At 56.9% G+C, this 13,124-nt stretch overlaps 2 protein-coding genes across 10 annotated transcripts in view; one reads left to right on the top strand and one right to left on the bottom strand.

Moving 5' to 3' along the window:
• The window catches only part of ARHGAP23 (Rho GTPase activating protein 23), a 79,855-nt gene extending 74,811 nt beyond the window's left edge, over positions 1-5,044 (top strand). For all 6 annotated transcript variants that reach the window (XM_036339181.1, XM_036339182.1, XM_036339178.1 and 3 more), the window contains one exon: positions 2,591-5,044. In XM_036339181.1, coding sequence (XP_036195074.1) covers positions 2,591-3,619 — 1,029 coding nt within the window. In that variant the 3' untranslated portion in view covers positions 3,620-5,044. The remainder of the gene's footprint in view (positions 1-2,590) is intronic.
• Positions 5,045-11,224: 6,180 nt separating this feature from the next.
• SRCIN1 (SRC kinase signaling inhibitor 1) overlaps positions 11,225-13,124 on the bottom strand; it is a 64,190-nt gene continuing 62,290 nt past the window's right edge. For all 4 annotated transcript variants that reach the window (XM_036339184.1, XM_036339186.1, XM_036339188.1 and 1 more), the window contains one exon: positions 11,225-11,610. In XM_036339184.1, coding sequence (XP_036195077.1) covers positions 11,476-11,610 — 135 coding nt within the window. In that variant the 3' untranslated portion in view covers positions 11,225-11,475. The remainder of the gene's footprint in view (positions 11,611-13,124) is intronic.

The raw sequence follows: 13,124 nt of genomic DNA, 5'->3' as shown, positions 1-13,124 counted from the left end.
ACTTGGTAGCTTCGGGGCACTGGGCAAGTTACTTAACCTCTTTCAGATCCTCTAATATTTATCCCCTTTAATGGAGTTAACAATCAATATGTCCCATATAACAATGTTTAAGGTCTTTGGAGAGCCCAAAGCAAGCAGAAGGAAGGAAATAATAAAGAGAAGAGCAGAAATCGATGAAATAGAAAACTATTGAGAAAAATCAATAAAATCAAAGCTGGTTCTTTGAACCAGACCTCACCGCCAGCTACTCGCCCACTCCAGCCTGCCCTCTGAGACAGAACCCGGCAGGCAAGGCTGCTGCCCCAGGCAGACCCTGCCCTGTGGTGAGAGTAGAGCTTGCTGGCCAGGGCGTGTCCTAGTCAGCTCAGGCTGCTGCACAGAACACCACAGCGGCTTAAGCAACAGGAACTCATTTTCTCGCAGTGCTGGAGGCTAGACCCAAAACCCAGCCGTTAGCATGGTCAGTTTCTGGTGAGAGCTCCTTCCTGGCTTGTAGGTGGCTGCCCCCTCCCAGTGTCCTCAGATGGCACAGACAGAGAGCAAGAGACTTCTGTGGCGTCTCTTCTTATAGGAGCACTAATGTCACCATAAGGGCCCCACCCTCATAGCCTCTTCTAAAGCTAGTCAGTGACATCAGTTAAATACTGGCTGGTTGAGCTGGGCTCATGTCTGTCTGGGTCTCTAAGTACTGGCTGGGTCCCAGTGAGCCCACGGTGCCTGACACAGAGCAGGTACTCACTATGCGTCAGATGAATGCCCTGGAAAGAAGACGGCTCTAGTCTGCAGAGGTCCCCTGTACCTTCTCCATAAAGCCTCCACCGGCATACCTCTGGCGATGGAGAGCTCATTCCATCACAGACTTCTGTGGCAGAGAACAAGGTCATTAGAGTAGCCTGAATCCACCCATTGCACCTGCTAGCCTCCTGGTTTCCCATAGCTTCTCCTGGACTGACCCCTTGACCTTCGGGTGAGTCTGCTGACCTCTGCATTCACTGGAAGTGACCATTCTGACCTCATTACTTCTGTAACTAGTTGGCATGAGAGGGTAATTTGGTCAGATGGTCCCCCAGGCCTCTCAAGTTTCTGAGAAAATGGCCAAGACAGAACGCGGCACTGGCCACCAGGTGCCTCAGTCGGATCATCGCAGTGCTGCCATGTTGCAGAACCCCAGGGGTGCCTTCTGGAGTCGTGCAGTGTGGGCAGCCGTGGCCCAGGACCACGTGCCCGTGAGTCCCGAATCCCTGACATGCACCGGCTTCCTTAGAACTAACTGATGTGAGAGGGAATGCATAGGACGCAGTGGCCACGCCGCCATCTGTGTCTCTACTCGTTGGTACACTGTGGCCTGTGAGGAGGTGTCCCAGGGCATGTCATTGCAGCCAGCAGGGGATCACTCCCAGCATCTGCTTCTGCAGGGCTTCCTATGCTGAGGGAACGCCACTCGCCCATTTGCTCATTCACTTAACATTTATTGTTTGTTGAGCACCTACTATGGGCCAGGCATCATGGGTGCAAGCACAAACAAGCCATGGACCTAGCCTGCTCTCAGAGAACTCAGCGTTTGATATAGATGATGCGGAAACAAAGCTATTCTGATGTGAAAAGAGCTGGCATAGATGTATCTTCAAAGGGCTATGGCAGGGATGGGGAACGGCCGGCCCACGGGCTGTATAAGGCCCAAAAAATCATCTGGTCTGGCCCTGCCACGGCATTCGGGGTGCCTTAATTAAATGTATGGCCAAGGATAGGCTAATTTTTAAGTTGATAATTTTATGATGTTATAGACACCCCAATGGTCCTTGGCAGAAGAAAGGTTCCCCACCCCTGGGCTAGGGGAACAGAGAAGGGATTTACCAGCTCAAAGGAAGGGCTGGGAGGTTGCTGCACGGAGGGTGCCCTGATTGCGCTGGGCCTAGTAGGAGGAGTAAGAACTCGTCCAGCAAATAGGGCACAGCTCCTATTTGGCAGTAGGGCTGGCCTTTGGATTGATCCGGGGTTAAGGGTTGCTGGCGTTGGGCGCTGGGGACAAGGCTGAAATGCACGCCAGTGAGGTGCGGCGGGAAAGGGAAGTGACCTTGAGCAGGTTGCCCTGGAGAGGCCTGTACGCACTGAGGCGGTGGAAAGGCTGGAGGGAGGGGGCTGGAAGCTGTGGTCCGAGAAAGGTCCCTGCCAGGAGCTGGTGCTTGTAGCCCAGGCCAGTCTGTGTGCACTGGGCTCAAACTGTCCAGTATCACTGACGGCTGAGAGACTATTGTCACCAGAGCTGAGTCTGAAAGGGTTTCTCTAGCGCTGCCTGTGGAGCATGGAACGGAAGTTGGGGGCGGGGAGGTGCCAGGCCAGCACCCAGCCCACAGGAAGGAGTTGAGAGTCTGGATTAAGACCGGAAGGGGTGCCACGAAGGCTTCAAGGTCGGGGGAGGGCGGCAGGGGTCCCCAGGGCGGACAGCCGTGCAGGGGACGGTGTGGGAGGCCTGCGGGGCTGGCATCCTGGTGGGCACGCGGAGGGCGCGGAGGCCTGCCGGGGGCGGGGTGAGAGGGCGGCGCTGGCGCGAGTCTGGGCACCCCCTGAACCCCGACCCGTCTCCCCGCAGGGCTCGTGGGCCCCCAAGAAGGAGCCTTACGCCCGGGAGATGCTGGCGATCTCCTTCATCTCGGCCGTCAACCGCAAGCGGAAGAAGCGGCGGGAGGCGCGCGGGCTGGGCAGCAGCACCGACGACGACTCGGAGCAGGAGGCGCACCAGCCGGGGGCGCTGCCGCCCGCGCCCGGCGCCCCGGACCCGCCAGAGGGCCCGCCGCCGGGCGCCGCCACCCAGGAGGGCCCCGCGGCGGCGCGGGAGGAGCGGCCGGCGGCCGACACGCGCTCCATCGTCTCGGGCTACTCCACGCTGTCCACCATGGACCGCAGCGTGTGCTCGGGCGCCGGCGGCAGGCGGCCGGGCGCCGGGGACGAGGCGGACGACGAGCGCAGCGAGCTGAGCCACGTGGAGACGGACACGGAGGGCGGCGCGGGGCCCGCGGGGCGCCTGGCGCGCCGGCCCTCGTTCACCTCGCACCACCTCATGCCCTGCGACACCCTGGCGCGCCGCCGCCTGGCCCGGACCCGCGCCGACGGCGAAGCGGGGGGCGCCGGGCGCGGGGGGGCCCGCGGCGCCGCGGACGCGCCCGGCTCCGCCTCGTCCAGCAGCCAGGAGTCGCTGCGCCCCCCGGCGGCCGCGGCGGGCACGGTGCTGGGCGCGCGGCCCTCGCGCCTGGAGGCCCTGCGGCTGCGCCTCCGCGGCACCGCCGACGACATGCTGGCCGTGCGGCTGCGGCGGCCGCTGTCGCCCGAGACGCGCCGGCGCCGGAGCAGCTGGCGCCGCCACACGGTGGTGGTGCAGAGCCCGCTGACCGACCTCAACTTCAACGAGTGGAAGGAGCTGGACGCGGGGGGCTCCCCGGCGCCCGCGGGCCCGCGCGCGCACAGCGACCACAAGGACTCGGGGCTCAGCAGCCTGGAGTCCACCAAGGCGCGCGCCCCGTCGTCCGCCGCCTCGCTGCCGCCCGCGCCCGGGGACCCGGGGGCCCTGCAGAGCCAGGCCCCGCGCCGCTCGGCCGCCGCCCGCCTCCACCCGTGTCTGTGACCCGCCCCGCCTGGGACTCGGCGCCCCTGGGGGAGCGGGCGTCCCCGCCGGTGCGCACCCCCTCCCCTGTTTCCCCGGGCGCTGCGGCCGCGTCTCCGGTCCGTGCGCCGGGATCGAGAGGGCGCGGGCGGAGTGTGGATGGGGGAGAAGGAAGAGGCTGCGGGGGGGCCGAGTCCCCTGGTAAATGGCAGGGTGTGCCCGTATGGGCCTCTCTGTGCCTGCACTTAAAGACCCTGTTGGCCATGGGGTGTGGATAGGGAACCCCGAGTCTCAGACTAAAGGAAAGACACTGGGTGATGCTGGTTCTTCCCTTCCCTCCTCTGGCCCCACCCCCACCCATTAGCTCCTAGCGAAGGGGGTGCGGGCGGGGGTGTCTGGGGAGAGGGGGTAAAGGTGCTGGTGTCCGTGGGAGGGGTGTCGTGTGTGTAGTCACTGTCCAAAGGTGTTTCCAGTAGCGACTTCTGCCGCCCCTGCTTCCTCTGTCTCCCCACCCCTGCAGGGCTCCTGCCCTTGGTACCCCCGGGATCCTTCCCCCTGATGCTTTTCAGAGCCAGAGAAGGGGGGCGGGGCCCCTCCACGGAGGCAGGACTCACTCTCACCAGGTATATTCTCCCACCAACCTTTTGGCAAACTCTGAATCACCCCCCTCCCCACCCCCACCCAACAGCGCTTTGACCATGGGGAGCTGTCCATTCCCCAGTTTGGGGTGGGTCCAGGGTCCCTCCCCTACTAGACCTCCCTTGCCTCTCTCTCTGTTCTTCCAGCTGTGCCTGCTTCTTCCACAACTCAGGCACACAGACCCCCACCTTCTGCCCTTTGGGGGTTAGTAAAACATCCCGTCTCTCCTCTCTCTCTCTCTCTCTCTCTCTCTCTCTCTCTCTCTCTCTCTCTCTCACACACACACACACACACACACACACACACACACACACACACTGATTTACGGGCTCTGAGCTGGGCTGGTCCTTCAGGATGGGCGAGACCCAGCCCCCTGTCCTCCTCCCTCCCATTGTAAATAGACCCGCCATCCCCAGGCCCCCCACACACGCCCTCACTCATTCCAGGGAAGCCCGCGCGGGGCGTGAACCCTACTGCCACGTCTGTCAGTCCTCTTGGTTTATGCAAAGATTTGCTGTAAAGTAGATTTCTCTCTCCTTCCTCCCCCCTTCCTTTTATTGTAAATATTGTCTCTAAATGTGTAACATATTATAAAGAATTTATAAGGATTTTTAAAGATGTTTTGCTCATTTAAAGAAGTGCTGTAACAGTGTTGGATAAGCCTCTGGCCCCACGTCCGCATGTCTCTTTTCACTGTGTCTTTGACACACCTACCTAGGCAACAACTAAGAGTTCCTGCTTCTGGAAAGTTCTGTCTTAAAAGTATAGTCTATATCTTGGAAATAAATGGCCTTCCTTGAGGCACAAGTCAGATGTCTCACTTGTTCTGGAGGGAGGAGAGGGCCAGAGGAGGTGGGGGAAGAGTGAGGGTTAGGGGGGCTGGGCCAGGGGGTGGCAGAGTGGAGGCAAAGCTCTTCCGCCTGGTAATTTTGTGGGTGTCTTGTTCTGGGAGACTAGAGTGAGTGGTGGCAGGGGCACAGAATACAGGACGGAAGGGCAGGTGACGCTCATTGCGCGGAGGTTTCCATGCCTCTAGAAATACAGAGTGCGGGTGTATTTTCCTTCTCAGGTCTGCCTGGACCTTCAGAATGGTCCAGAGGTGCTGCTATCACCGGACAAACAATGGGCCCATGCTGCCTGTCACTACTTGAGCCAATTAAGCAGAGACAGGGTTGAATCATTATGAGCGTTTATTCCAGTATTGCCGCAATATGGGAGGGCAGCAGGTTATCCACAAAAACCTCTCTGCAGCCACCATAAGCCAGCTGCTTATAAGTACAAAGAAAAGTAGGCAAAAGGGCGGTTTACAGATATGCAAAAGGACTAGGGGTCTCCAAAAGGCTTAGTGATATGCAAGGTCTGGGGTTAAGTGGGGAAATAGCTAAAGGGAGTGCCAAAATTAACAGGTGAGCAGGCTGGAGATTTGCAAAGGCCTGCAGGTGTGCACAAAGAGCTGGGAATCCTCAAAGGGCTGGTGATTCTGGTTTCTATAACAAATCTTTGCTCATCTTTCCATGATAATAGGCAGCTCCAAATGGAGAGGAAGGACTGCCTCTCCAGGTCAGCTCCAGCCAGGGTAGAAGTGCCCTCTTTAATCAGAATAAAACAATCCTGGTTAACAGAGCATGATTAATATTTCTTACAATACTAGCTGGTTCCCCAATATTCTATTTCTGCCCGCTTTCACTGCCAAGAAGACAGGAAGGAGGCTTGGACAAGGCGCAGGCCACTGATAGGGCCCATCCCAGCCAGCTGTCATCATAGGCACTCTAGGCCCTGACACTACCCCAAGAGGACATTACGGGTTCTGCCCACTGTCTTATTCACATGTGCAAACTCACAGCATGGTATGTTTTCCTTCTATGTCTTGGCTCTATACTTTTCCTTGCCAGCTTCCAGGCTGCCTTTGATGAGCCTAGTATTCCTATGTAAGAAAATCAGGTGACAATCATCAAAGATAACCAAGGGGTATAGTGAGGATTAGGGTTAGGGAAAGGGTTGTTACTGTTGTCAAGGGTCTAGTTCAGTGATGGCGAACCTATGACACGCGTGTCAGAGGTGACACGCGAACTCATTTTTTTGGTTGATTTTTCTTTGTTAAATGGCATTTAAATGTATAAAATAAATATCAAAAATTTAAGTCTTTGTTTAACTATGGTTGCAAAGATCAAAAAATTTCTATATGTGACACGGCACCAGAGTTAAGTTAGGGTTTTTCAAAATGCTGACACGCCGAGCTCAAAAGGTTCACCATCACTGGTCTAGTTCAAGGGTCAAGCGTCAAGAGTTAGAGTAAAAGGTCATGTGTCAAAGTTTCGTGATCAAGGGTTGAAGGTCTGGGGTCAAGTGTCAAAGTTCAGGGTTCAAGGGTCAGAGGTCAAAGGTCATGGGGTCTGATATCTAGGGTTATGCTGAGGGTTAGGGTTGTTAAGGGTCTAGGTCAAGGGTTAGGGTCAGGGGTCAAATTTCAGAGATCAAAGGCCAGGGCTCAAAGTTGGGGGGTCACAGGTTAAACACTGTTGAGGTCAAAGGTCAGCTGTCAAGGGTCAGGGATCAAAGGTCAATGTTCAGGAGTCAAGGGTCTGAGGTCTAGGGTTATGGTTAGGGTTGTCAACTTTTGGGATCAAGGGTCAAAGGTCAAGAGTAAAAGTCAATGTGTCAGATACCTAAGGTCAGGTGTCAAGGTCAGGGTGGTTAAGAGTCAAAGATCAATGGTTAAGGGTCAGAAGTCAAAGTGCATGGTGTCTAGGGCTAGTGCTAGGGGTTAGGGTTGCTAGGGTAGTTAAGTCTAGGTCGAGTGTCAAGGTTTAGGGTCAAAGGTCAGGGTTCAGGGGGTCAACATTCAGAGGTCAAAGGTCAGGGGTCAAGGTTTATCATTCGGGCGTCAAGGGCCAGGGGGCAAAGGTCAGCAGTCAGGGGGTCAAGTGTCAGGGTTCTAAGGTCTAGGGCAAGCATGTCAAGCTCGCGGCAGGCAGGCCGCATGTCCTGTTTAAATAAAGGAGGCATTGTCTAGGGCTGGTCTATTGGGGGTAGAGGAGTCCCAATAATACCCCAGGCTTCAGTGAAGCAGGAGAATGCCTAAGAGGGCAGCCTGAGGACCTTTAGAATGTGCTGGAACAGTGGTGCAGCCTTCAGAATTCCAGGCAAACCTAAAAGCCCATCAGGACACCTGGCCCCCTCAGTGGTGGGGCAGGCTGGCCTCTGCTATGATAACCTGGAAGGGTTCCGGCAGCTTTCTGGCTACAGGGTCAGGGTCAGGGTCAGGGCCCCCACCCAATCAGAACCAAGAATAAACCTCCTCTCAGGGGTCTTTCCATTTCGGAGGAGAATGGGGGAAGTGGAGCCGGCAGGCCTTTGAGGAGAAGGCGGAAATGCAACATGGTGGGGGCTGAAACTCGACCAGCAGACAGTGTTTCAAACCGTGGGTTCTGACCCATTGAAAGGTCATGAAATCAATTTAGTGGGTTGTGACTGAAATGTTTAGAATTTAACAGAAAACACCAGAGTGCACTGTCTTATGTCAGTGCTGTTTCACTAACTGTATGGGTGTGTGTGTGTACATGTCTGAGTCGTTGAGATGAGAAATGGGGACTATAGAGATAATCAGACCCTACTTCATTTGGGGGAGAAAGCATTGGGTTTTGGGTCAGGCAGAGCTGGATTCTGATCCTCAGTGCACCTTACTGGCCGTATGATGCTGAGACAGACATCTAACATCTCTGGCTCTGTCGCCCACGGGTGTCAGCAACGCCAGTAGCGACCTCACCGGTGGTGGTGAAGCAGCTTAGCCAAGAGATGTCCCTCTCCAGCCTCCTGGAGTTGGTCTCAGGCCCTTGGGGGCAGCAGCAGCCCCTGTGTGTTCCTGCCCCTCCTCCCCTGAGCCTTGCTTGTGGGGCAGTTGGCTCCCAGGGACCCCCCTCCTCTGCCCCACCCATCCCCGCACCTTCCAGGGTGACGCTGAGAAATGATGAGACAGCAGCCTGTAGGAAGGAGATCCAGGAGAGGAAAAAGAAACAAGTTTTATTTAAGCCCCAAACACTCGGCTAGAAAACCGAAAAAGGAGAGCAGGGAAGTGGGGAGAAGAAAAAGGACATTAAAAAAGAGAGACAGAGAAAACACAGCAACCCTTTTCCATTTAGAAATTGTCAAGTTACACTGACAGAGGTCACAGAATATCCACAGAAGCCATCACTGCTACACCAACACGGGCCCTACGGGGTGGACCGGGCAGGGTGTGGAGCCAGGGCTCGCCCCGGGGGGCCCACCTGGGACCCCTCTCCGAGCCCGAGGCTCCTAGGGAAACAGCATATTGTGGAAGGGGCGGGAGAGAGCCCCGTGTGAGTATCACAGCACGGTGGGCGGGGGCTGGGAGGGCCGGGTACAAGGGCCCCCCAGGCGGTTCAGTTTTCTCTTGGTCAAGCACACACGATGGACAGAGCAGCGAGGCGCATGCAGCTGGAGGGTGGGGGGAGGCATTGACGTGCTGTGGGCTTTGAGAGGCCAAGGGGGTGGGGGCTTGGGAGGGCGGCCAGAGCAAGTGGTGCAGGGATGATGGAACAGTTCATCACACAGGCACTTCCGCACGCCTGGGTCTACACACATTTGCACACTCCCACACAGGTCAACATGCACCTCCGTGTACACCCCTCTGTCCACGCATGTGGCCCACATACATACAGTCTCTTGCAGCTACACACATCTGCACACACACATCACACGCGCTCTCATATGCAAAGCTCTTCCACACCGACGTGCAGGTGGGCAAGTGCTGATGCCCAAGCAGGTTCCACGCGCCTACGTGCGCATACGGGGGCGGTAACCCACCCCTGTGCACACACGCTTCCCACCGCGCACGGGGAAGTGGATTTGTGCCGGTGTACACGGACACGCAGGCTGTGCACAATTCCACGCAAATGCCTCTCAGCCCGTAATGTGCAGGAGCCGAAGTGAAAGAAAGATGCGAATCCCGCTGGGCTCCACGTGAGCAGGTGGGGCGAGCCCAGGGTTCCCTCCCTCTGCCCCCTGGGGGATGGACACTTCCCCCCTGCCCCCGCTCCCCACAAAGGGACATTCAACTCAGGACAATGACGGTGGGGCACACATTCAGGTCACCGGGCTGAGGGTGGGAGGTGAGGGCAAGTGAAAAGTAGCAAGCGAGAGTCATGGAGTGGAGGGAGGAGGGGGCACCACTCCCCCCTCCCCTCCCAAGTCAGGGGTCTCTGTACAGCCAATCAAACCACACCATGTTACTGGACCACAGAAGCCAGGCCATGTGCCCACCCTCCGGCCCCCCTCCCCCGCCAAAACAGCGGCCAGGGAGAGAGTGCCGTGGTTTTCTTTTTTTTTTCTTTTTTAAATATTTATATATATTTATATTACGTATATTATATATATAATATGTAAATATATTTTTAAAACAATATAAAATGTTAAGACACTTCACTTAAATGTAAAGAGTTGCCTGCAATTAAAAGTAATTGCATCATTTATGAGGTCCTTTTTTTTTTTTTTTTTTCTATTTTCCAGGTTTTGTTTTTTTTAGGAGGGATTTTTTTTCCTCTTCTTTTGTTCTTTTTCAAAAAGGCTTACTTGCCTTTGTACAAAAATGATCCAAAGCTAGAAAACAAGAATGAATCAACAAAAAAAACCAAAAAACAAAAAAAAAGAGAAATGAAGAAACACAACCCAGTTTTCCCTCCCTCCCCAACCCTCAACAGCTCCCCCGGGAGGGGACCTTCCCACCAGGTCCCAGGGCCCAGAGGCGCTGCCTTCAGTGGCTCCTTCTTTCTGTGCTTCACTCAGGGAGACTCATCCCAGCCCTCCCTCCCCTGCGCGTACCCCACTTTGTGCTCCAAACAGTACACCCCTGCTCCCTGGGGCTGCACTCCATCCTCCTCCCCCTTCCCCACCCACAGAGTCTCCCTGTGGGCCCCTCACTCTGCCCTCTTCGGGGCCAGGCTGAGAACCAAAACTAGTTTCCCTCCGCCCCTCTCAGCACCTGGCCAAAAGCCAGGCGGGTGTCCGCAGGTGGGGGCCTGGCCTCCGGGACCCTCAAGGATCTCCCCAGTGGTCACGGCTCCCCATTGAAAGACCACGTTGTATCCCTTCCCTGAAAGCCCTCCGATCTCAAAGAGGATGGTTGAAGGTCAAGTCCCCCTACCCCTGGGGTCAGAGCCATCCTCCCAGCTCCTATCAGCCTCCTCTGTAATTCCCCCCATTTCCCTCACAACCAGACCCTTCCCACCCTCCAGGCCTCAACATCTAATCATCTAGGCCCTCCATTCCTGCCCACCCCGCCCCCTGAAATAAGTTAATGTCATTTAAAGTGCTAAATTAGGAAACTAAAAGTACCAAACACCCCTCCTGGGCTGCCGGCTTCCAAGGCAGTGTCTCCAGGGCCAGGCTGTCTGCTCCCCGCACCGTCCACAGCCAATCGTCCAAAGGGGCCCCTTCCTCCCCTTGGCGCAGGCCAGGTGGCCCCTCATCACAGGAAGGGAGTCCCAGGAAGCCAAGTCCTCTCCAAGGACACAGATTCAACAGCCCCATGTACCCCACACCCATCCTGAGGCCCCTCAAACTCTGAGGCCCCTCCAGTCCCAAAATCTTGACTCCAGGCCCACCAGGGAGCAAAGAAACAGCCTCGTTCAGAGTTCAGTCACTGCGGAGCTGGGACAGGCGGGGTGCCTCCAGGGCCGGAGTCTGCCTGCGTCCCACTTCCCAGCCTGACACGGGTTGGTCCAATGTCCAGCTTCCGGAGGAGGGGAGAGCCGGTGTCTTGCTGCTCCAAGTCTCCGGGGCCCAGAGCTTGTTTGGAGTGCTCTTAGGAAGTTGGGGGGAGGGGGGAAGAGGGGGGGGAGGACGGGGGAGGTGCAGGAACTTCAGGATGGACTTGGACAGAGGAGTGGACAAAGAGAAAAGGGAGGGAAGATGATAGGAAGTGGGCCATTTTAGAACAGGAAGTCAAAGGAAGGTGGTGTGTTTTGGTTCTCAGTTTTACTGTTTTGCTTTTTATTTAAAAAAAAGAACGATAATTAAAAGTGAATCGTTTTAAAAAAACACAAACCAAAAACACCAACAAGGGGTGGGGAGAGAGAGACGCGAGGAGGGCCGCCCCTGTGGCAACCCTCCCCAGGGTCTGAGGATGGAGTGGGGATGGGGGGGAGATGAAGGGAAGAGCAGGGAGATCCATGTCGGGGGTCAGGGAGGGGGCAGGCTGGGGTGGAGGTGCGAGGGGGCCTCTAAAAGGAGATGGAAGAATTCCTTGCCCCAAACGAAGTCAATACGGGGATAGAGGTTCTGGAAGCCGAGGGCTTTTCTGAGACTGGGCTTGAGGTCTCATTCGACCCGCTCGTCTCTCTAGACGGTTTAGTGGCCTGGAACACAAACAGGGGTCAGGGGTCAGAGAGAGGAAGGGAGAGCCTTCGTGCTGGCCCCCAGCTGAAGCTTTAAAATAGGAAAAAACCTCCACATATCCGAGAGAAAAGTAACTGCAGAAGGAAGGAACCATCTGAAGAAAGTGGTCCCTTTGAGACAGGGCGGGGGGTGGGGGCACAGCAGGGCAGAAGGGGGCACGGAGTTGGACCAAAGGGCCTGGGAACTGGGGTGGGAACACAGGTCCAAGGTTACTGATAGGAAAGAGAGAAGGTGGAACAGAGAGACCAGAGAAGCACAAGGGAGACGGCACCAGGGCCAGCAGAGAGGGACATGGGGCGGGGAAGAGGACAGGGGAGGGAGGAAGGAGAAATGAAACGTTAGCGGCCACGGGGTGCATGCCCTGGGAGCAGGGAGGGAGGAGGTGGGCTCGTAGTCCCAAAGGGCCGCAGCCTAGCCCGGGGCCCTGCCGACCTCAGCGGGAGGCTGATTCTAAGCAGAAGGTCTTGGGGTGGCATCTGGGGAGCGTGTCCTCCCCGGGAAACACTTCGCTAAAGAGCCTCCCCACCCCCACCCACCCACAAGGCGCTGGCTGCACGGAGCCTCACTCCCACCTGCTTCCTGTACAGCTGCTTCTGGGGCTTTGGGCTGGGCCTGGCGAGGAGGGCGCTCACTCCCCGGTATCATGTCCCGCACTCACCACTCAGCTCTGATAGTTAGAAACAGCCCAGCCCCTTCCCCGCCTCCAGCAACCCCTGCAGCTGTCCTGGAGGTTTGTATGGCTCCAGAGCCGCCTGCATCACCTCCACCTCCAGGAGAGGATGTGGGGCAAATGCCAAGTCCTGGGCCGGCTCCAGAATCCGCCTCCCGCGTGGGCTCCGGGGCCTGCATATTGGGCAGGCGCCCCAACTGAACCTGCTGTTCACTGGACTGAGGTCCACGGGGTCAGGGCTACGCGGCCGGGTTTTCTCCTGTCCCTCCTGGCCTTGCTCAGCTACCAGTGTGACAGCGTATTTACTGATAAAGAAGACAGAAAGGAAGAGGACTGGAAACAGCCGTGGCCCATAGCCAGAGACCTCCTGCCGGTTAGGTCTGCGCAGGCCAGTCTGTTTCCCACGACCTGTATTAGCAGCCAGCTGCCGGGTCAGCTCTCCCAGAGGCCTTGCCCGGGAAAGCCAGGCCGAGCCCCCGGCAGCCTGGAAGGGAAATGCGATCGCAGGCAGCCCGACCGCTGACAGCGAGCCCGCATTTGCTGCTGGTGGTCATGTCTCCCCCCTGCCCCCCCAATGAGCGCGTGATTCATCTGGGGTTTGCTCACCACACTGCAGGCTGCAGTCAACATTGCCCCCCACTCAAGGCAGGTTCCCCCTTGGGGTCTCCCACCCTCTCCTCTACTGTGGCCGCACATTCCTTACTCCAAGGGTTCCAGGCACTGGACCCTTCCGTTCACTCGGGCCTTTGCCAAGAGCCAGGTGCCAGGCATAGCCCCTTGATGGCAACCGAGAGCTCTCTGACT

The sequence above is a fragment of the Myotis myotis genome, unplaced genomic scaffold, assembly GCF_014108235.1.
Source record: "Myotis myotis isolate mMyoMyo1 unplaced genomic scaffold, mMyoMyo1.p scaffold_m19_p_17, whole genome shotgun sequence".
NCBI classification, from domain to species: domain Eukaryota; kingdom Metazoa; phylum Chordata; class Mammalia; order Chiroptera; family Vespertilionidae; genus Myotis; species Myotis myotis.
This window is presented reverse-complemented; position numbering and strand designations above follow the sequence as displayed.